This window comes from Pithys albifrons, chromosome 7, assembly GCF_047495875.1.
Source record: "Pithys albifrons albifrons isolate INPA30051 chromosome 7, PitAlb_v1, whole genome shotgun sequence".
Taxonomy (NCBI): domain Eukaryota; kingdom Metazoa; phylum Chordata; class Aves; order Passeriformes; family Thamnophilidae; genus Pithys; species Pithys albifrons.
This window is the reverse complement of record NC_092464.1, coordinates 36,466,086-36,489,958: the sequence shown is the minus strand read 5'-3', so window position 1 is coordinate 36,489,958 and position 23,873 is coordinate 36,466,086. Positions and strand designations below refer to the sequence as shown.

Sequence of the window (23,873 nt, the reverse complement as noted above, 5' to 3'; positions counted from 1 at the left end):
CACAACACTGGCAAATTGACTTTGAACTGTTTAAGATGGAAATTCAACAGCAGGATCTGGTGTTTAGAAGCTGTTAGCCTGAGTTTCAGCTATTTTCAGGATTTTAATTGAAACAAAATGTATGTGTCATGGGCTAAGATCCTCTGAGGCACCATCTTTCATTTTCTTCCAAATTTCTATATATTTTTAGCTTTAAGAGACAATAAATCAAATAAATGGATAATCATACATCAGTACAATAAAACAGATATTTTGCCTCAAAGTCACTGATCTTAGGAGAGTTTGTAAATAACTATGGAGTATAAATAAATATTGTATTTTTATAAATTTTAAATAAGCATATAAACTAGGGAGAAAGGAAGAGAAACAGAGTTATTCCAGTTTGGAAGAAGAGGAGAAATAGTCGATCACAAATTCTTGTTTCTCATTTTTCAGAAAAGCTACAGATACATGATGCTAAAAAATACACACATATGTATTTCACCCATCTTCAAATTTAAAAAGTGTGAAAACCATAATTTTTCTTGCATTTAGAGTGTGTATCCTCAAAAATACTAACTTTAGAGTGTTAGAAATTTGGCTGTTGGAAGAGAGTTCCTGGGTCACTGGTTGTTCTGCATCTGAGTTGCAGCCCCTTTCAGTTTTGTTGGCTCTTGTTTTCTATCTTGAAGAGGGATGTTAACTACGGAAAGGCAGAAATTCTTACTCATTTAATCCCTTACTAATAATCTGTTAGTTCTGTTTATATGGACATAGCTTTGACAAGCATCATGAGATTCCATCCCTCACTGTGTTGTTACTGAAAGCATACAGAGGAAGTAAAGATTGTGCTAATGCCCAAAAATATGTGCCTTTGCAGGTGAATGCCTTCTAGCATTTTAATTTATTGCCAAATTTGTCTTGGTCTCATTCTAGCTGAACATTTTTTATCTGTATTATAAAATTCCTTTCTTGTCTTTGATACTTGTTTTCAATCACAGCCCTCTGAAGCTTTTTTTTTTATTTTTTTTTAGCGTTGGTCCATAACCTGGCTCCTAGGAATGGATATTCAGTTGACCTTTCTTTCACTTTTAATTTTATTTTCATATTCTTTCTCAGTCCCATTTCCCCACCCCCACCCCTTTCAGGGGGTTGGTACAGACATATGTTCACTAAAGAGTCCACAGTGACAGTTCTGTTTCAGGTTTTAAAACAGATAATTGCTCTTCTGAATTTCCTTCTTTGAGCAGAAGAGGATGCATTGTACCCTGAAATGTCTTGACTTTGGCAGCACTACATTTGGAACCCAGACTTCTAGGATTATCTTTGTGTAATTTATTTGTGCTTACTCTGATGTCCTCTGATGCATTTTGAGATATACAGCACTACCAGAGAGCAAAATTAGAAAGCAACAGGTCAAAGTAATGATAAGACAGTGGAGCAAAACAATTAATTAAAAAAAACAAAAGTATGCTTCTGTAGGTTTTGTATTCCCCTTATCCTTATTTAAGGTGGATAACTGCATCCCAATTTCCTTATTAATCTGACAGAGAACCTGTTCATGCTGTTAAAGGTTCTAATTTAGAAAAGTACTGAAATAAGTAACTATCAGTAAGTATAAAGTCTGAGCAACTATGTCTACTAGCACTACACAGTGAAATTAAGAGAAATTTTGAAGAATAGAAAAGAAAAAAGGGAAGAAAGTACCTAGTTAAGCTACCTCATACCATCATGGTAAAGCAGTCTCAGCTAAAATGGCTAACAAGTGTTCAAATAGTATAAAATGGCTTCCATTTACTGTGTATGCAGTTGAAAGGAAAAAAAAATATATGTTTTTGTAGGATTTATCTGAAAGTACTGTGCTTAAAATGTTTAGCACTGATGAGGGAAGATTAAAAATAATAAAAAACAGGCAGTTTTTTATGAAGAACACAAAACATGAGTAAGATATATCTGGAAATACATTAAGCATGGGGATACTTCAGGTAGCACAGGAACACAGAAATTTTGGCAGGTAATTGTTCAGCACAGGAGATCAATACATAACCTCTACTTCTGGAGGAATTAGTATCTGAAGGCAGTGTCTGAACTTTTTTATGTCGTCTCTGGGTAGTATATTAATATTTGAAATAATTCCATTTTGTGCAAAAATTTCACAAGTACCAAAATTCTCAGTGTAAAAGTGACAATATACATTCTACCCTGACTCTGATGTGCTCAGTGAACTTTCATCTAATCATTTCATAGGCCCTTCCACAAAGAAGAAACTTTCTCTAAACATGTGCAAAGCAAATGCCTTATGAAAACTCTATTAAAAATTCCACTTTCCATCGACAACAGTTTGGCTTCATGCTGAAACAATGTCTAGAAGACTGACTAATATAGCCATATTGTTTCCACGTCCCTCCCATATGTGTGTCTCCAGCCATCTGTTGTCTCTTGGCTTACACTGTGAAGTCCTTCAGAGAAGCAGGATTTTTCTTTATGTTTGTACAGCACCCAGCAGAGCAAGTCCTCAGTCCTGATAAGAGACCATGAGTGATACAGTTAAATAATAAATAAGTTAAATTAGTAAATAAAATAAATTAAAATTTTGGGTTAAGTTCCACTGTATGTAATTCATTGCTCAGAAACAGAGGTTTCTTGTTTAAATGTCAGCATATGCTGCAGACTATTCTGTGGCTGGCATAGAACATTAAAAAATTATGCGGGTGTCAACCAACATTCAGCTGTCAGAGATTCAAGATTATAAGGCTAAATCTTGTATTTAATTCTTAGATTAGAAAATGAAATAAATTCTCACAAAATGGCAACAGTAACCACTGCTTTTTAATCAAGGGAAATTTGCATAAAATTAAATGAAAAAGCAGTTTATGCCATACATCTGAATCTTCTTTGACAGGTAAAATGCTTCCAACATCCAAAAGGTATACTCTGTAATTTATGAATAAGAACTTAAGAACTCGTAAAACTCTTAGCAAGTCCCTGACTTCAGGATTTCTGTGTATATGTCATTTTTCCCATTATTTTCCTCTAAATGTTTTGATACTTCCACAAATTATTTTCTAATTTTCCCTGCCAATTTGCCAAGAGTTCAGGGGATGTTTCCTTAGTGCTCTTACTATGAATGCTGTAAGAACTGAAAAAAACAAAACACCTCTAATTCCAGACATCCCTGATCTGCAAATCTGTGTAGTCTGGAAGAGTATTCTGGGTGGTACATGTTTGTACCATGACATTCTTTTTTCACTACACTTCATCCAATCCATCACTGACCCACATCAGACAAGATGCCAGAAAAACTGGGCTGTTCTGCCAACACAGTGCTGTAACTTTTCCTCTTATGTTTTAAATTGCAGCATTATTGTTTAAACACCTTAAATACCTTTAAATACTCTTCTCTCTGAAGATATATTTTTTTCCACTACACTTAACACTTGGTAGTGCTGCCAAGTTATTTCCTATTCAGGATTCAGATTTAAAGTAAATGGAGTTCTGCCATTCTGAGCATTCATGAATGAAGTGCTTGGACATACATTGTTGTAAGCCTTTGACTACAAAGTTTACTCTTCCTTAAGTTTTCTACATGGGTAAAACAGACAAAAGTAGAATTTTTCTTTCATTTCCTGACCAGTAAGTCTGAAAACTAAATGCTATTGTGAAAGACATTACAGTCCTGATTTTCTGGGTTCATATTCCCTGTTTTCCATACTTCTCTGTTAAGCTACATGTCATGTGTTTGGGAGACAATTTGTTTAACCTGATAAAAACCATTTGGAGAAGGAGTACTTTCTTCTAAAACTGTATTTCTTCAGAGCTTCACTTGTGTAGGATATCAAATTCCAGTGTCTTTACCCATGTCCACACACCTTATTGCAGCTTGTAAAGCGATGAGCTGTAAAAGGATCAGATTACAATGTCAAAGCTATAAAACTTTGTGTAATCTGTTCATGAAAGTGCTGACCACTTTCAGTTATTCACAGCTGCTTTTCTGAAACAGTAAAATTTGCTGAAAAACGAGGCATGGTAGAGGCATCGCTGATCTCATTATGAGCTCAGGAGAGAAGGAAGGATATAAAAAATTTATTTCCATAGCTGTCTTTGTAAAGGTGAGAAGATAGATTAAAGGAAAGGTAATAAAAAGGGAAGAACAAGCTTTGGACAAATGAAGAGTACCAGAACCGTATAGACTAGGGGGGAAAATAGCAAAGTGACAAATAATTAATCACAAAGGAATTAGTTTTCATGGCAAAAGGAAAAAGGAAATGTAACAATGCAAGTAAAGTTCTGGATGTTGATAAGAAGACAAATATGAGAAACATAAATATAAGTCTTTTGCAGATTCAGTCTTGCCAAAACCAGGAAGATAATTGGAGATGTGTATATGGAGGCACTCTAAAATAGAGGGTTGGGACATAAATTCTAGCCTGCTTTATATTGTTAATGAAATGTAAATCATTGTGGCATCAAAAAAACCCCACTTTCTTTTCATTTTCGTGTTCAGTTCAAGATGTTATTGTTTATCTGTAAGGCTCTACATCATCTGCAAGGCTGAAGGTGTGGAAAAGTATTTTGAGAACCCTGGAACTGGATTTTCAGAAAGTATTGGTTTTCAATTTGTGGATCTTGGTCTCCCATGTCTGATCAAGTGAATCCTTTGTTTGATTTGCTGCTTGATTTGTTTTTCTTCCTCATAATGTAATGCAGCTCCCAATATTAGAAAATACTTTATAGAACATGTTTGGTAAGCTGACACTGATTTTTTTTATTTTGGCTCATTACTGTGTTTTTTGGTGACCTGTTTAACTTTTGTGAGCTGTGCCTGAAATGAGTTGGACTCACAGTTTATGTGTTTCTGGTGCTGTTTGTCAGATCAGCTGAAAGGTCGGTTTCTCAAGGGAGCATAGACTATACTGGTTTTCTCTTGACTTACACTCAGCCTTTCAAAGAATTTGTAAGTCTCTGTTGATGCATAAGAGAAATCAAATCAGCACTACTATTTGTACACAAAATAAAAAAGAATTTGACTTTAGAATACTGAAAAATAATTCAGAATACTGGAAAAAAAATTTCTTTTTTCTGAGGGGCTTTGTGATTTTGCTGCTTACCTTTACAGAACTATTTTAGAAAGGTACTATGAAAACATTAGTCTTAGAATGATGATTAGAAGAGAATTCTGTCAGTAACCTCTTCCAGTGCTACACTGCTCTTCTAAAGAAGAATGTTTTCCTGGTGACCAATTTGAACCTTCTGAGGGGGAGTTTTGGGCCACAATTACTTCTGTATCATCTGGGAAGAGCTTGATTGCCTCATCTTTGTCATTCCATGTAGTTGCAGGCTCCCAATTGATCTCCTCTGGGCATTTCTACACCAAAATAAACAAGCCCAGCTCCCTCAGCCTGTCCTCTAGACCTATAGCCTTCATAATAGCCCTGCACTGAAACCTCTCCAGTTTCTCAATGTCCTTCTTGAACTGCAGGCCAAAAGCATTATTAAAGGTGAGGACCCATGAGCATAAAGTAGAGGGGCGTAATGACTTTCCTGGATCTACTGACCACATTCCTCATAATGTAGCCTGGTGCAACTGTTTACATTATTCATGATAAGAGAACTTTATTGGTTTATAAACAGTTCAACAGCTGCCGTAGCCTCCATAAACCATTTCAGCAGAACTGAAACAGCAAGTTCCTTCCCTGTCTGCACTGGTGCACTGGGGGTTCTTCTCAGGTGCAGAATTTTGCACTTATTGAAATTTCTGAAACACAAACCGGTTTCACTTGCCTAGGCTTCCAGTGTCTCCTGGTGTTTGTGAGTTGAGGTTCTATCAGTCAGCACAGCAACCACATCTCCCAGTTTTGTGTCATCTAAAAATCTACTGAGTATACATTCTATCTCCTTATATGGGTTATTGATGAAGATACTGAACAGTATCTTCATAGCACTCCATTTGTTACTGTGCACACCAACTGGACATCAAGACATCAATTGCGTTCTTTAAGCCTGGGGTTCTGAATAGTTTTCAGCCTACATACAATCCTTTCATTCAGCCCATACTTCATCATATTATAAATGATGATGCTTTTGGAAATAAGTGTCAAAAGCCTAACTAAAGTAAAAATACATTGCATTCACTTCTCTCTTTCATCTGCATGCCCAGTCATTTCATCATAGCAGGCAACCAGCTTGGTCAAGCATGATTTGTTCTTGCTAAATCCTTGTTTACTTTTCTCGATTATTGTCTTGTCCTTTTCATGTTGAAAATTGATTCCAAGAGGACATACTCCACGATTTTTCCAAGGACTAAGGTGAGGCCAACCATTGTATAGTTCCTTAGATACTCCTCCTCACACTTATTTAATATATATGTAAAATTAAACTTTCTGCAGTCATCAAGGATGTTCTGTAATATCAGTGATTTTTCACAATAGCTGATCATGTTGCAATCACAAGGTCAGGTTTTTCAGCACCCACAGAGCTAACCCATGTGGTACCATATATCCGATTGCATACTGTTTCTTTGGGTACTTACGCCCCTCTCCTCCTCCCCCCGACCAGCCATTCCTCTCCTTCCCAAACTGTACACATGCAGAAGTCTGGGAGCAGAGATGACCTAAAAAGTGAGAGTCTAAAACTGTATGGAATGCTGCAACCTTTTCTGTATCATGTTGTTGTCTTATCTCCCCTAGTAAGCAACATTTTCTCTGATTCTCCTTTTGCTGCTCTGCATACTTATAAAATTCCTTCTCAATACTTACCCTTTAATGTCCCCCATTAATCTTAGCTCCAGCTGGGTTTTGTCCTTCCTAGTTTTGTTCATGTGCCCAAACAATGATTGTGTCATTTGTTTCCTGTCATTGTTTACCACACATGTGCTCTCCATTTCCACCATTTCCATCTCCATATGTGCTTTTCCCATTTTAGTTCATTAAAAAGCTCCTTACTCAGCCAAGCTGGCCTTCTACATACCTTGTCTGTATGTGGTGCTTCCTCATGTATTTCTGGGTTAGGTCCCTGTTCTGTGACAAAGTTCTCCCTGCTAGATTAGTAAGTCCATTCAAAAAGATTCTTCCCTCTCTTTGCCAGGTACACCTGTTCTCTAAGATGTCTGTCCTCATCAAACTGGTGCCACAAGCAAAACAGCTGAAGCCCAGCTAATGCCACCAGATACGTAACCATGTGCGGTCTCCGTGATATATCTTCTGCCATCCAGGTTTCTCCCTTTTGCCATAAGATTAAAGAGAAACAACACTAGGGTTCCTGTCCCCTTCACCGTTAGGTGACCCCTAACAGTCTTTCACAACACCATAAACTGAGGCTCCATGTAAGCAAGAAACCTCCCTAGTTGATGAGTCAGGCTGGAAGAGGGTCACCAGCCACTCACTGTCACTCATCACTTTTTCTTGGTAGTGCTCTGATAGTCTTCCTCTGAGGAAGCTTATTCTTCCCCTCTGCAACACTGGTCAGCCTTTCTGCTGCTAGAAATCCCAGGCTTCCAGTTTCCTCCCTCTCAGAAGTGCATGTCTTCCTCCCACTGTGTCTTGCATCAATTGCACCTTCCCTTCTGTTGCATGAGGTTTTACACCTTGAAAGATCTTGTCAATCACCTGGTAGTAACCCCTGATGCAATAAAACACACCTGCCTCTTCTTGCAACTCCTCACCTGCTGCTGTGGCAACTGCAACAGAGCAAATTCCCCTTCAGGGAGGTCACCCTCAGGATCCTTTGCAGAGGTTCCCACAGCACTGCTGGTGACAGCAGAAGCAGGGGTTATGCCTTGTACCAAGTCATCACCATTTCAGTGTTGTCATCTTGTGCAAAAAGCCATGGATCTCTCATGCACCAAGTGTCAAGTTCACTATCTTGTTTATTTGTACATCCCACTGGCAGTGCTCCTTGCTGCCCTTCCTGAGGGTGCCAGGTATGTCAGGAACCCCACCTGTGTGCACTCAGCCTGGTGCAAGATTTCCCACTTGGCAGGAGACTTCCTGCACTGTGTGTGAGTCCACGACCCCAGTACCCTCCTTTGTGAATGTTAGGTCTGCTGAACACCGCTGCTCCCCAGGCTGGATCCTAGCGAGTGGAGAAAATGGTGGATGTAGTTTATGGAACACCAGTCTCACTTGCCAAAAGAAGAGGTACTGTTGTACAATTGAAAAGGTCAGTTGCAGAGTCTGCTTGGGTGGAGTGAGCTGTCCAAAAGCATTTTAAGATAAATTTACTGCAGTTCTCATCAGTTAATAAGAAAAAAGTACAGTCTAGGAAACCTGGAAATATTTATTACCAGAGGTTAAATTTTCTTACTCACCTGTAGGACATAAGCTGAGTTTCAAGTACTTGCTAGTGATTTTAGAATTTATGTTATTTTATAGTAGAATATTCAAATATTGTCACCTTTCCCTATCTTACAGCTGTATTGGCAGCGACAATGGCAATTTAAAATTTATGGTAGATTATTTGTTGTGGTCACTAGCTGTATGTACTAGAAAAAAGTCTTCTGCAGAAACATTGCTTGAATAGAAATGTCAATGCAAATACACTTGTGTAGGCTGTGGCAGAACTGTAGGCTTTGAATGAGGTTACTCTTTCAGCAACTATAAATTGCCAAATAATGTCAATCCCTTTGAGGTGTAAGTGGTCAAACTATGAGGTAAAGAGGAAAAAGGTAAAAGTATATAATATAAAGAAAAAGCAAAGAAAAAATGTTTAGGATCTGTAGATTGTGGGTGTGAGGAAAAATTCTGTAGGGGAAAAGGGATATTGCTACATCTTGCAAAATGTTATGGTTACATTGCTTTTTATTTATCAGTCTCTTTTGGATATATGATATATTAGTGCAAAGTTTCCTCTGCTTGGCTCTGTCTTGTTTTCTGATGGAGTTTAAGATCACTTATACCTTTAAATCAAGATTAATTGATCCTCTATTCTTGCTGATCAGTTTTGGAGGTTTTTTCATTTGAAAAGTAAATCACATTCTAAAAAGTGAGTTTGGCTTTATCTGACTATCTTGAACTCATCTGCATACTTAAACAAACAAAAACCTGCTTAATATTTACTGTTTGTGAATAAGATTTGAAGGAATTTTTCCAAAGCAGTGGTGAACTTTCTCTGCAATATGGTCTTCAAAGTCAAGACTTGATAGATTTGTAAACCAACAAAGGCATTCAAAGATGAATTCTTAGCTGAGGTAGTTCTTCTTGCTTAGACAGGGCATGTGGCTAGATATTAGTGCTTCTCTCGGGCCTAAAAACTATATTTTTTAATTCCTATTTTAAATTAGACTTGATGCATATTTCCATAAAGTGACAAAATTTCCAAGAACAAAGGGAAAAAAAAGTTAAAAGAGGTCTAAGCATGTCAAGGGTTAATTTACTACTTTCATTCTGCATTACAGAAAGTCAGGAGGGTTTTATCTTAATAATCTCTTCATTGTAGGAGGAAGAATTGGAGGCTCAGATTTCATTCCTACAAGGACAGCTAAACGATTTGGAAGCCATGTGCAAATATTGTGCAAAGATGATGAACACACATCTTGGTAAGTGCAGTGCCCAGCATTAACCTGTAAATCTTTGCAAAGGCTCTTTTCATGTTTGTATTAGAACTAAAATAATATTTATGTACTACAGTGCATATTATTTTATAAGCCATGATGAATATTGAATTGATGTACTCAGTCGTTCTATCAGATGCTGCCAAGCACCGCATCTCTTAAACTTGGGAGAGTGATAGCCACTGATGATGCTAAAGGAGGTAGAGGCATTTTAGTACAGCTGCCCTTTGATTTCTTGTATTGTAAGAGACTTCTTGGAGTTCATAGCATGTGAGCTTACAGATTTGAAGTCCATTTGCTGTTCAACATTCCCACAATGACACTTGATATGTGCGAGGATAGTTGTATAAAATCCATACACTTTCATTAAATGTAACAGCTTCACAATCTGCAATCACCTTTGGTATGTAAAAATTTGTTGCTATAGGCTGGCTAGTTTGTACTATTTTGCTCAGACCAGGAGAAATATTGTAAGACAAACATCAATGCACTGGGAACAGAATCAGCAAATATGCCAATGTAAAATTCTACTTATATGTTGCCAAGACAAGTCAGAGAAAGTAAACAAAAGGCATCACTCTGTTCAGATACAAATATGTCTAACTAGGCTTTGATAAAAGTAGCTTTTTTAAACTGTGTTGAACTAAACTCCAAAAGTTAATATATTTAGTTTCATGAAAAAGCACCATTGTTAAGAAATCCAGGCACAATTATAATAATTTTAAGATTTGTTTAAGGCCTGCAACATCTAAACACAATAAATTAAAGCTGAATATTTCAGTGGGTAGAACTAAGCATATGATATCTAAGTTTGCTAAGTCAGAAAGTTCAGATGTGAAAGACACATTATATTTGTATTTTCTTTTATATGAGTGTTTTACTAGTCACTATTATACACCTAGGAAAAGTTAAAAATATTGCGTTACTTGAAAGTTGGGAATCACAGCCTTGAAAAGCAGAGTCACCCTCTATAACCCCAGGAGCTTTGGTTTGATATATTGTAATTCCTTCTCTGAAGGTACATGAACAATGGTGAGATTAGAAGCAAGCAAAGGGATAAATTATTAGCTACTGAAATGATGGAGAAAAGATCGTTGTGTCAAGAAGAAAAGCTGAAGTTTCTTTCCTTCAGGAAAGAAGATAAGGAGTATTTAGCAAGGGTATCAGTTCCAGTACAAGTATTTCGCCAGCTATGACTGCTCTAGAGATCAGAATGAACCCAGACATAGAGATACTTGAAGCAGTCTACCTTTTGGCACTGGATTCATGAACTGAAAGCAAAAGATTTGTGATCATATCCAGATGTTAAACTCTTTTTCTCAAATATAGTGGAAACAAAAACATATAGGGCCAGTAATCTCCAGGAGCATTGTAGAGCAGTTGGTTACCCTCACAGGACAGGGAGAGCCATCCCTTGTACAGCTTTGCCTATGGGAAGTGCTGGGGCATTGTGGCACCCCTGCAGTGCTCCCAGAACCTTCCAGCCTAGTTTCTTCTAACTCCTGCTCCCTGTATTTCTTCTCAATATTCCTGCATGTCTTGTCAACATCATGGGCTACTAACTCTGTAAATTTCTATTACACTAATGTGTTTAAATCCTATAGAGATTCGCATTTATGCACAATAAACAACACAAGAAATACAGCACTTGTAGCCAGCTGGTGAGGTTAGGTATCCCCAAATGAGCTGGCAAAGTGTCCACATGAAGGCTTGAAAAAAGACCTGCCAAGATTCTTGCTGATATGCAAGATCCCTTCTGACCTGTAGTATGTTCATCTGAGCAGCACATTCCAGCAGGCTGTCTGAGAAAATGGATTCTCTGTAGCATCATAGAACACCCCCTGAGGAGTATCTCCAGTGTCCATCCATTGCTCAGGGCTTCAAAGAAGGGCAGCAAAATAAAACTTAGAGTGTATCTGGTCATTTCTGGGTTAAGGGAAAAGTTAGCAGGGGGCGCTACTGCACCTGATCTGAATCTCCCCCAGGTATCTCTTACGCATGAAAATTGCTTTTTTTCAGGAACTGCAGAGCTGATGAATTATATGCCTCCTCTTGTAAACTGTCAGAACACTTAGCTTCAAGGATATTGCGTCTTCCTGTAGGGCTGAATTTTTCTGCCTTCATCACTCAGCTTTTGGCTCTTGTAGCACTTTCCTTAGCAAAGTTGAAAATCCTCATTTAATTTACATATATACAAGATTAAGTTATCTTTCAAAGCTGTCTTTCCTAAGTAGAACATTTCAGTTTCATTTTACGTGGGTTACTTTTTACTTTTTAGACCCAATCAGTTTTGTGGTCTTCCTTTGAATTCTTCAGGGGTTTGGCATGGCTTTTCAAGTGGGTTAATGATACCAGGATATGCTGTGACAGCAATGGGCTCAGCACATGAAAGGTCATTTCTACCCCTATGTGGCCTTCCTCTTTTTAAACATTTTTAATGCATTATCACATTAGTGCTCTTTGATACAGCACTAGGTGGAGGTGAAAATACGTTATGACCTTTAAAATTTGGTGAATCACAGCTTTCTAAGCAGAGGCGTTTGTGCTGTGAGTAAAATCAGGAAATGTTTATTTCTGTATGTGTTCCTTGCATTTGATTATATTAAAATTCACTTCGTGCCATTTGACTTTTTAGCTGACTATTTCAGGTAACTGTGCAACATACTCTATTTTCTCCTAATGTTCTAACTGCAGACATAACCATCATACTTTTAATAGTTTTCTAAATTGTTGATAAAAACATACTGATTCCTAAAATTTGAGGAGCCTTACAGAACTAATTCCTTCAACAAAGTGTTAGACAACATTTTAAAGACTTGTCAATAAGTCAGTCAAGCAATTAGTCCTGCCTTTTAAGTTTGATAAAATTTAAGCTTCTTATTCTTAAAAACCTCACATTTTTTTTAGGATGACACTGTAAACCTTTTTTTCAGACTTTATTACTCAGCCAATATTCTTTTTCCTGTATTGATGTATTATATTTGCAGGTCACTTTTTAACAAAACAGTATTAATTCAGGCTTATTAAAATGCATATCCAGTGGCCATTCACCACAAAACTATCACAATGTCAATTACAGAATGTTCTTTTTGTGGCTTACAGTGAGACAGTTTAGGAATTTTTGGCTCTGTTCTTGACTTCTTTTCCTTACCAGGGGGATATGATAGTCAGGTGCAGGTACTTCATGACAGAGATGACATGTTGTAGCTGAGAAATTATCAAAATGACCACCTTCTCTATTCTGTTTTGAATCCCCGGTAATTAATGGTCTTTTAATATCAAATCCAATTATACAAATTTTTTATACCTCTTTTGAAAATAATGTTGTGTAATTAAAAACTTCACCTTTTGGCCCTATAATGATACTATGTTTCTTTACCAAGAACATTGTATTTCCATGGGTTTCAACAGATATCTGCTAATTTACATTATGAGAAATAGAATGGCAGTTTTATTTTTCTCATATATTCAAAGATGCTTTCATTAAATGTTTATCTCCTTCCGTAAACAAACCACACAGTGTAACACATGGCAACGACATAATTAACTGCTTGTAATATCAGGGGATGTTACCATGGGAATGAATGATGTTTCTGAAATATTGCCACTTGGTGCTATGTGTAGAAACTAGAAATAGGGGTTTGATTATAAAAACAGACGAATGTCATTCTCTGATCTTTGTCTCCTTCTTATGGCTGTGCATTAGAAAGAGCTTTACTTTTCTTCTCTACATTAACCACTGGAGGACTGCTAAGGGGGAATTCTTTTAACACCTCCAAGGACAAAGGTTGAAATTTTGGTATGTAAAATGGCCAGACAGGAAGCAGATTTTACTGCTGTTTCCACCCTTTTTCACAAGCTTGTCATAGCTTTAAAAAAAATCCTATGATCAATTTTTCCATTATTGCAGTGAAGATACATCCAAACTTGCAAACCTGTCCTGCAGCTTTTTTCACAATATAAATGCAGAATATTACTCAGCTAATGGTGAAAAAGTATAGTCATTGTAGTTATCACTGCTCACGCATCATCACAGATCCATTTTCTTGATGTTACTTTCTCACACTGGCCTTTTTCAGCAAATAATATTGTCTCTGGTGATTTGAGTAATATGATAATGTTCTTCAGCATTTTTCATTCTGGGAGGTACACTTCTGTAATGCACATAAATACCTCAAGGCTCAATGATTCAGAAAGCCATAATACACTGAAAAAGTATTACAATATTATAACTTTGCCATGATGTTATTTACATCTGAATTTTGGTTGTTTCTTTCACTATGACAAAATAAAGCATCAGAGCAAGTGCATTCAGAAAAAGATTTTTCCTGGTAACTGGTAAATGTGACATCTGTCTGATGTCTTAGAGCAGATTATGAATAAGTTGTATAAGAGATATGCATACAAACAAGACTCAGAGGGCCCCATAGCATCTCCTGAAAGATTCCTCACTTGTCCTTCGTTGCATCCCAGGCTCAGGCCAACACAGCAGTTCACGTGACACCAGTTAATGACACAGTCATCTGACATTATCTACTTTTCTAGTACCTTTAGGGTTTGGACCATAGCAGCACTGGCCCACAATTAGGGCAGCCTCTTAACAAAAAGTAAACTAAAACCCTGAAGAAGTATCAGTCCTCCATAGGCAAGTGCCAGTATGAGAGATTGTGAAGGTTCTTTATGAACTTTCCAGTCTTGTTCCAGAGAGAAAAGTGCTGAAATTTAAAGTGTTGTCTCTTTATAAGGGACAGGAATCAATCCATCACTGTTCTCTGAAAGAGAAGAAACCACCATTTTTTTCCAGCAGTGTCATAGTTTCAGACCTCCAAGTAAGTGAAAGTTTACCGCATAGTTACACGTGTAGCACAGGAAGTCCTTTTCATGAGAGGCAATTTAAAGGAACTTTGTTTTGGTATTAACTTGGATATGGAGATCTATATTTAGAACTTGGTTTTTTTGGTGGGCAATTTATCAGGTTATAAAAGTAGAGAAACTAAGGTCATTCCACCCTTGTTTTTGCTTGAGGGCAGCTCTATGTAAATGCAGAAGGTTGCTTCCGCAGCTAGCTGAGATTCAGAAGCAATTCTGCTGCTTTCTTACAGCATAGTGTCTCAGCTAAAAAGCCCTAAGGATTCATACCAGCTCTGTGAAGATTTAGCTCACAAGGTTCTGCGCAATACCCTAGAAATATGTGCAAAGGTACCCAGTTATAAAGAGGAAACAGAAGTCTACCTGGTTTTATTAACTTCACCTACATACTGTTACCCGCTGCCAGAGAGACATTTAGGTGGGTCTCAGAAGTACATTGCTGAATATCCAGGTTTTAAAATCCCTTCTTGTCTGGAAGGCAACATCACTAAAACCTCCTAGCTCTGATCCACATCGAGTTAGTTTATGCTTAGGCATCCTGGCTCCACTAAGCCAAAGCTATCCATACAGGGCTGGTGGGGTTGTCCTTATGGTGCATTTCCTAGCTTGACTTCTGCTATCTGTAATATATTGCTATGTCCTTCACTAGGATTCCAGTACGTCGCTGCCACTCTGGTGTAGATTATGGCAGGGACATGGAAAAGTGAAGTTTTCACTCCTAGTTCTAAACACCACCAGCATTCTCCCACTGGAATGAGATGTTAGCTCTCAACTTTCATAGGTGGTGTGTAAATAACTCTGTATCTCCAAAATGCCCAGAAATTATGGCACCTCAGTAAGGAGAAAAATGAAAGCCAATCTTTTGAGAGTTCTTTGAATGGGATCACAGGACATGTCCTGCCACAGCAATCAGGCAATGCTGGCAGTTTCAACGTTCACGAACACTTCCTGACGTCTCTCACACAATTATTTGGAAGACTTATTAAACACAGTTCAAAGCCACCTTGCCACTGTGATTATTGCAAACACCATGAGCAAGGAAGGAAAAATAAAAAAGTAAAGGATTAAAAACCTATAGGATATAGTTGCAAGTATAATTTTAGTTGTTGTGTGAAATAGCACCTTTAAAGGTTTAATTAGACTGACATACCCATCCCTCTTTTAACAGTCAGTGCAGTTGTTTTAAGAATGCATTTCATTATAAGGATCATTTGCAGTGAGGGAAGGAGAGAAGAAAGTTGATTTAATGTTCAATATTTAGGGATTGGTATACTGCCCAATATAGATCTGGATACAGTACTTGTTATATGTATGCAAGATAGTACTGAATTCTTGTTTTATGTCATGTGATGAAATGAAAGGTTATGACATTTTGTAAGGATAAAATGAAATGGAAATTGCTCTGCTGCCCTGTGTTGAAATGAAATACTTCAGAATTTGTTGAAGTAAGTGCATTAAATGAGTTCTCTCATGCTTAGGACATGAATAAAATAAGCCATAGTTTATAAACCCAGTGTGATTAGAAGTGTCACTAAAAAAGGCCACATCAAACATAGTCCCATAAATAACCTATAAAAAAAGCTTACAAATAAAAAATGTTTACAAGTTTATTAAACCAAATATAGGAGTGGTTACTGGAAAACAAATATTTATTGTATAGCCTGATTTTCAGACTGTCACTTCTGGTCATTCTGTATATTTATATATACAAATATGTATACATATATACTTATACATATATGTGTGCGTGCGTGTGTGTGTGTGTGTGTGTGTGTATAAAGAACAAAAGTGTGGTTCTTCATGCCACATGAATTTTAACCACCGTTTTTGTCGCTTGAGGGTAACTCTTAAAGTCAAAAACTACTGGTTCAACTGATAGAGAGCCTACTTTCTTTCTACAACAACTCTGCCAGTTCTGAAAGTCCTGCTGTGGTAGGCACCTACAGATGCTTTAATCCCAGTAGTCTGAATGTAAAGGAGATTAAAATAATGAAGTTTACACACCCCCTCATTACCTAATTAACAGCTTTCCCGGCAACTTTCAGTGAATTCCCACTGCCTCCTTCCTGCTCTGTGGTGAGCACCTCCCTGCCACTAAAGTACACTGACAATCCACCCTTTCCTTTCCAGCATCTCTTAGGCAGTGCTTTCTCTTGCAATGTCATCTTTAAGGGAATAAACCCTTAGCAGAAGCCGAATTGTGATATGACTGTGTTTCTAGTTTCCCCGTCACTTCCATAAATACACAGATGTAAGTTTTATGTTAAGCATAATCTGCTTTCCACATGTAAATGAGTGTTCATAGTTAAGAGTTGATCTTGTCTTTGAGCAAGGTATAGACAAAATTACTTCTTGAGCCTACCAACCTTATTTTCTGTACATCTGCAATTCTGTGCCTTCCTATGACTTGATTGGTGACTTTTTACTACGTATTTCTCTGATGTCACAAGCATTACCACACATTAAATATTGATAAAGTCTTGGTGCTCTACACAACACATGAATCAGAGGTATATACTATATAAATACATAATTTATATTCAAATAAATGTTTTAAAGAATGCAGTACTTCACAAATAATTTCATACTTCAGCTTTTAAAAATCTTTAAATTCTTTAATACTCAAATGTTGCTAAGTAATGCTTTTAATATAATGCATAATTGTTACTACAAGAGATGACATTCACAATGAGATAGGTAAATGAGTTAGGCTACTTAGAGTGTTGCCTTCATCAATGCTTAGATCACGAACACTATTGTTTTAGAAGGGAATTTAACTCCTCTTGTTTGTATTTTTAATGCTGGAAAGAAAATGCAATAGTTAGAAACATCCTGAGTTGCATTAAACAGCAATATCACTATGTCCTACAGTGTAGTCTTTCTAGAAGGGCCACAAACCACTGTTCTAGATTTTCTGTCCAATTTTAAGGAGAGAGCACATTTTCCTGCTCAGATCAAGTTCAGGTAGGAAAGAAGTATTTGTTGTGTAAAAGAAGAAAAATTGATTATCAGAAGTCTGCCCTTCCAGCCCCCTAATGTTCTTGAAAAAGCAGTCTTGATATCACTAGTATATTGTGCAGTGAATATTGGAAGCATTTTCTGTAAACCCCAATTTCATAAAAACAGTCATACAAAAGTACTAGAATGTGAGTCTGGAGAGTTGACTGTGCCTTGACAACTATGGGAACCTCAGGATTTTTTTTTTCCTTTTTTTTTTTTTGGAAAAATAAAGAGGTATTGTGGTAGCCTCAGTTCTCCCCTTACTGCTGCCTACCTTGGCAGTGAGAAGGTACTACTGCATTCTGAGTTTGAGCTGTCTTCCAAGTATTGGAAAGCAAGGGTTAAAAAAAGTTGATTTAACATGATTTTGGCACCGTTGATTGTTCAGAAGTCATTGATCAGGAACCAGTAGTAGAAAGGGAGCATTCGTAATACAGCTCACAGCTATTTCGAGTTAGCTCCTCTCAGCAGGAGTCATCTTCTTGGAAAAGCCCCACAGAGACTGGCTTAAAATAGAAATCATTAGGAGAGAGATGCATTGCAAAAAGGCAGCAGTACAAGAGAAAACAATCTCAGAGAACAAGAGCATTAAAAGTTATTCCCATGTTCAGTTTTCTCCACCTACTTCTGGTTTTATGTCAAGTGTGTGTTGTGCCTTCATCTGGCAGGGCTGTAGCTGTTCCTCCCACCTCTTTGGTGGGAAGAGGTGCAGATCTGTCTTCTGGATGGGATGGGCATGAAGGGATATCTGAGGGATATCTGCAGCAGACTAGTTTTCTCATTCATTTAGTCCTGCTCTGGGTGGATTTCGTGCAAAATCTGTATTGAATGGAAGTGAAATTTTCAGTGAAGTTACTTTATTTAATAAACCTCTAAAATAATTAGACCAAGCCTAACAGCTTTCCACATTCTGAGAGAAAGGTTTTAAACAGCCCCTTTCCCTGGCCTGCGAACTCAGCTGTGACTGCTCACATCATCCTGCAATATGTAGCAGTTCAACCATGAGAGAACTTAAGCTTTCTCTAATTTTCCTGCTAGGAGCTGCTGTCAGTGTTTCTCTACTTTCATCTCTGTAGAGAGGATGATAGCATGTCTTAAGTTTAAAGTTTATCAATTAATTTAGGGAGAGGAAATAGAAATCTTGATTTTTTTGAAAATTACTTCTACAGTGAATTTGCATGTGAACTGATTTACAATTTGGTATAACTCTAAGAGCAAGAAATTAAAAATATATTTCATCTTAATTTTTGACTGTTTCAACTGTTGCTAATGAAATCACTATACGCTACAGTGTTTTTCCATATCTTGTAGAAAAGAAGAACATAAATGCAATCATTTGCATGTTAGTCCTCTATAGCTATAGTTGACTTTAAAGTACATCAAGACAGCTGATCATAGTCTCACTGATCAAGTAATTATCGATTTACTGATCTAGTATCTATCAAACTTAAATGAATCTCCTCATTTTTGAGAATAAGTACCCAAAATTAATTCTAATCAATTATATAAAAGGCATCCCTTGGTTTGTGAATCTGATTTGAGGACATGCATCATAGTGGACAACATTGCTGGAGAGAACTTTTCTGAAGAGAACAATTGGGTTTGCAGCTCCAGTAATTCTGAGTCTTGGTCAAGAGCACAGTCAGGGTATGATAGTTCATTTTGTGATAGTCAGGGGTTTTTTAGAACTATGTTGAATCAAATCCAGAACCATGTAGTGGCTGTCTGGTGTCTTGTACATCTCACAGCCATGCTCTGACCACCAGATGAGAAGTAGCAAAATTCACCTCTTGTTTTCCTCTACTGAGAACTCCATAGCAAAAAATACTGTCTTTTTCAGCAGAAAACATTTGGCATCAGCTAAATGAAATCTTGAAAGAAAAAAAAAAAAGGCAGTCAGGAATATTTCACCCTAACCTTGTTTCCTAAGTACCGTAGGATTTTTATACCTTTTGAATGACAACAGCTATCCCAATAGATAGATATTTATGGCCTAGAATCAAACTGGACTTGTTTTTTAATAATCTCATTATGTAATCAGTTTATTTGATTCATTGTATCAGTGTTTTGGGGTTTTTTAAGTAAGAACGTGTTTTCACTTCCAAAATGACAACTGCAGGGTTTTTTTGAAGTAGTTATTTTTTAATTAAAAAAAAAACCACACAAGTGTAAGGTACTGATATAGAGCATCAAATAAGGAAAAAAATCAGTAAGTGGCCAATTCATCCATATATATGAAGCACTTCTCTCAAAGTACAGTAACATCTCTTGTGAAGGAAGGATAATTAAATTTTACATCTCAGCTTAATGTAAAACTCCCTTAGCTGAGCAATATATCAAAAGAGCTTTCTCGAACTCTTGAAACAGTATATTTACAAGTATTTGTACTTACATGGGTATCTTTTGGGATACAGAAAGGTAAAATAAAAACCTTTTGTCTGAACATGTGAGCTTAGTTTCCCTCTTCATCTCAGCAACTGAGTGTCCCAGCAGAGGGAGAAGCTTGGACAGGAGTCCCCCCGGTGAGCTCTGCTGTGCCCCGGTGCAGCATTCACGGCAGGACAGCTGCAGAATACATACCAAGTTTCTTGCCCTCACTCCTGTTTTTCCCACCGCTCCTTCCAGTCCACATGGAAGGGTGATCCCAGCAGAAGGATGTGATCAAGGAGGCACTCATGCACAGTCACGTTGCCTGTATACTTCTCTCATCTAAGTGTTCTTGTTTTTTTTTTTAATACGTCTCTACTCATTAGCCAGGGAGGAAGAATGAGCACTGATAAATTCACTTTCAACTTATTTGATAGTTAAAAAACTGTGCATTCAAAAGGGATGAGGGCAGCAGATTAGAAGCCATATGCAATTCAAAGGCATAGTTAAGAAGAAAGATTAATTGCTAATTCCACAAGGAAGCCTTCCTTCTGTTTCATTGTACTAGAGTAAGATATCCCAGTTTATGCCTTTATGTCACAATTGTTACTTCCTGGCGGGGGGAGAGTGGTTGATTTACAGGGATTTACATCAGGGGGCATTTTTCTGGGTTAAGTGGAATTGTGCTCTTTGAGTCCAAAATTGTGTCTTAGAGCAAACTGCAAGTGGAATTTTTTCCAAAATATATTTTAGTAATTTTTAACTAATTAAAAATAATAGACCAAATATATCCAAGACATATGACATACTGTACTTAAAAGATAAATCCAATGGAAGAAAAAATGTGAGAAATTCCACAGTTCAGATTTAGAAAATGTTGCTGTACTTTCTACCTTTTTTCCCTTAATCTTTTCTCCTCTGAAACTAATATTAAAATCTAGCATTAATCTCTCTTAAGTAAATACGTGATGATACAAATATTTTTATTAATATTTACTGCTGACTAACTCTCATAGTTCCATTCATAAGTTCTTAAAATTTCTTAGTGTATTGGCACTTCAAACCCAGTTACAACTGCGTTTTGTACCAATGATAAATACTTTTCCATTTTTTTGCCATACCCATTTACAAAACATCTCTAAAGAATAGCAATAATAGTAGATTTTTTTCAGATCATGTGGAATGTCTTTCAGCTTTAGTTCTGTCATTCTTATTTTCCTGATTTTTCAGATTTCCTTCGTTTAGTCTTCAACAGGTTGGACGTTTGTTTTGAATTATTTTCTTGGTCCATCAGCTTAGTAGGAATGTATGCCTTAGTTTTTTAATGTGTGGTTTTAATTAATGTTGGGCTCAAACACTATGGAAGGCTTTTCTTTTTAATGCTGAGAAATGGAAAGAACAGTTGAATTCAGTGGTTCAAGCTGTAATCAAGCATGGCTCTCCTGCCTATGAAGACTTTGGATTTCTGATATGTTTCAAGTTCTGGACCTTTTAATAGTAGGATATCACGCATTGCTTGTTAAACAGTGGAAAACAGGATCTAAATTATTCTCTAATAAGTAAATATTTATTTTGTTTACCAAATTGAGGACTAGACAATTTAGACATAAAGTGTAAAAAAGCAAGTAATGAATTATGTTTTCTCTTAATTCATGATGCTACATATTTGCAGAAAGATCTAGTTTTTTTATTATTTCTAGCCTTCAGAATGCAGTGTCTTTCTCATGTAAAATTAATAGTAGACATTGTTCAATTGTACTATGTTTGACTTCATTGCTGCAGGACCTTGTCACTGTAATACAGTAAATAATGCATGCTAAGTAACATAGATCTCCTTGTTCAGTTAGGCTACTTATGCAAATCTGTGGTTTTGTACCTTCACCAATGCTCTTGGCCTTGACTGAACCACCTTGACTTTTGTCAGCTATGCCTTTTGTTGCAGACCACGCTCTAGGGAGACTGCACACACTAATGTGATGTAAAGCAAATCTCAAGTTTATTCAAAAACACAGGTATATATGACTTCAAGTGACCCTGCCCCAGTTGCGGTGGTCTGACTTCAATTGGTTGAGGCTGGAAACATGTCTTTTTAAGGTGAAAACGAAACTTGTGAGGTGGTTCTTCAGACCCACCTGAAACAGGGGCTGCAACAGCCTTTCATGGCTCTAGCCTTCTACTTTTCAGACTGCTTTTTTAGTGATTCGTTTAGTATTTAGGCTTGGATACTTTCTCCTCTTTGCCCTTTCCATTCTTCCTTTATACCCATTAGTGATATCTGGCCCACACTGCATTTCAAACTTGTGTTTATACAGAGGTTTTAAATCCACTTCTCTACTTTTAATGTTTCTTCTTGTCCTGTCTCCCACATCTCATTATTTTGCTGTTTATTCTGCAAACACAAAACTCATGCCAAATTACTCAAAGCTTTCACTTCAAACCCCATGTTGTGTCAGATTTGGCCGTGTCATCATATTCATCCTTGTGAGGATCATCTATTACAACAGTTCTGACTTTTCACTGATTTCGGCCCTGAACAAGCAGAATGTTTTTAAAAACAAACAAATGCAATGCAGATGTGGATTAATGGTACGAAGCTCTAATTGTGAAGTACCAGAGATACAGATATTCAAGAGCAGCAAAGCATTCTTCCCAAATGAGTGTCATTGAGGAATTTGGGCTCAGTCTGTGTATGTAAGACAGGAGAGGCACAAAGGAGTACCCTGTCATTTTTAGTTGATAGATAGCATCTCATTCTGCCACTCCATCACTTTGCTGTTTTCCTCTGGAGGAGGAGGAAAGTAAGAGCTCAGAGGCCAAAGAAGAATCTGACAGAGTTTAAAGAGTCTGCAGAGCTGGTTTGGACTTAGCATTGCCTGGGGTTTTCGTGCCTCCTGCAAACACTGTATGCCAGGGTACTGAAATGCATTCTTGAAGGGCCATGCTACGCGTGTGGAAAGCAGGAGTCTTCATGAATGTTGGTACTGCACTGCTCCTTCTGTCTAGTCAGTTTTGCTCAGCCCTGGGTCTTTTATCTAAAAGAAGGGATTGGAAGGGAATGAACCTTTATATAATCTTTTTATAAAGAAGAGCATTCTAGCATCTGCAGTGGCTATGGGATCAAGATGAAGAATACTGCACTTCTACTTTAAACCTTTCTATGAGATGCAGCAGATTCCTCTAAATGTTCTTGAATGCTTGAAGGCTTCCAAAAGCATTTTCATGTTCAAAGCTGTATGTATCACAGAGGCAGATTTTGTGTTCTAGGAGCCAGTAGTAGCCTGAATCCCTTGGTACACAGGGGCAATAGAAGTCCTGCAGGAGCAGAGCATTGCTGGAAGCCTCCTGGCAGTAGTGCCAGGCTCAGGCTCACCTCATTTCTGCAGCTAACAAGGTTGTCAGCCTCTAAGTTTTGGTAGGGAATTGTGTTTGCAGGTCACGGAATTTTATTTGAAAGCATCAGTCAGCGGTAAGTTGACAGCACAGTAAAGTTTATTTAGGGTATTTTCTCTCTTTACCTTTTTTCCTTTTGATGTTGCAGGAAATATTCAGGAAGTCATTTTACAAGAACACTTGGAAAAAGAAGATGAAATTCTGGTTTCCTTAGCTGGTTTGAAGCAGGTATTACTGTCACTTAACCTAACCTTCTTGAGCCCACCAGGGATATTAAGCCTTTCTATTTTTTCCTATTTTATTCTTTTTGTATACTGCTGTTTTGTCTTTTTGTAGCTGTTTTACTAATACATCAAGCATTGTGGTGTACTTTTATTTATAAAGGTAAAACTCAGGTGTAAAGAGTTCAAATTACTTGCTTGGTATTTGCTCCTGTGCAAGCTTTGGTGACCTCGAACCAGAACTGAGGAAGTGCAACACTGAGAGCTGGACTTAAGCCACACTATCATTTTTCTGATATACTTGCTAGGCAATAACTGTGCCATTAGTTAAAGGTAACAACACTTGAAAACCATTGAATTAAAGGAAAAATTACTATGTACATAAGATGAGAATGCTGCTGAGCATCTGTAGCTCTGATTTACTGTCTTCTGATCTCTCAAAATACATCTTATGAGAACAAATGTGACATATGTTAAACGTATAATAAGGTAGGGAATAA

At 37.2% G+C, this 23,873-nt stretch overlaps 1 protein-coding gene across 6 annotated transcripts in view; it reads left to right on the top strand.

The window, feature by feature from the left end:
* Nucleotides 1-23,873, top strand: part of TBC1D5 (TBC1 domain family member 5) — a 313,509-nt gene that overhangs the window by 279,495 nt on the left and 10,141 nt on the right. For all 6 annotated transcript variants that reach the window (XM_071561054.1, XM_071561058.1, XM_071561057.1 and 3 more), the window contains 2 exons: nucleotides 9,412-9,511; nucleotides 23,301-23,380. In XM_071561054.1, the coding sequence (XP_071417155.1) occupies nucleotides 9,412-9,511; nucleotides 23,301-23,380 (180 nt within the window). The remainder of the gene's footprint in view (nucleotides 1-9,411; nucleotides 9,512-23,300; nucleotides 23,381-23,873) is intronic.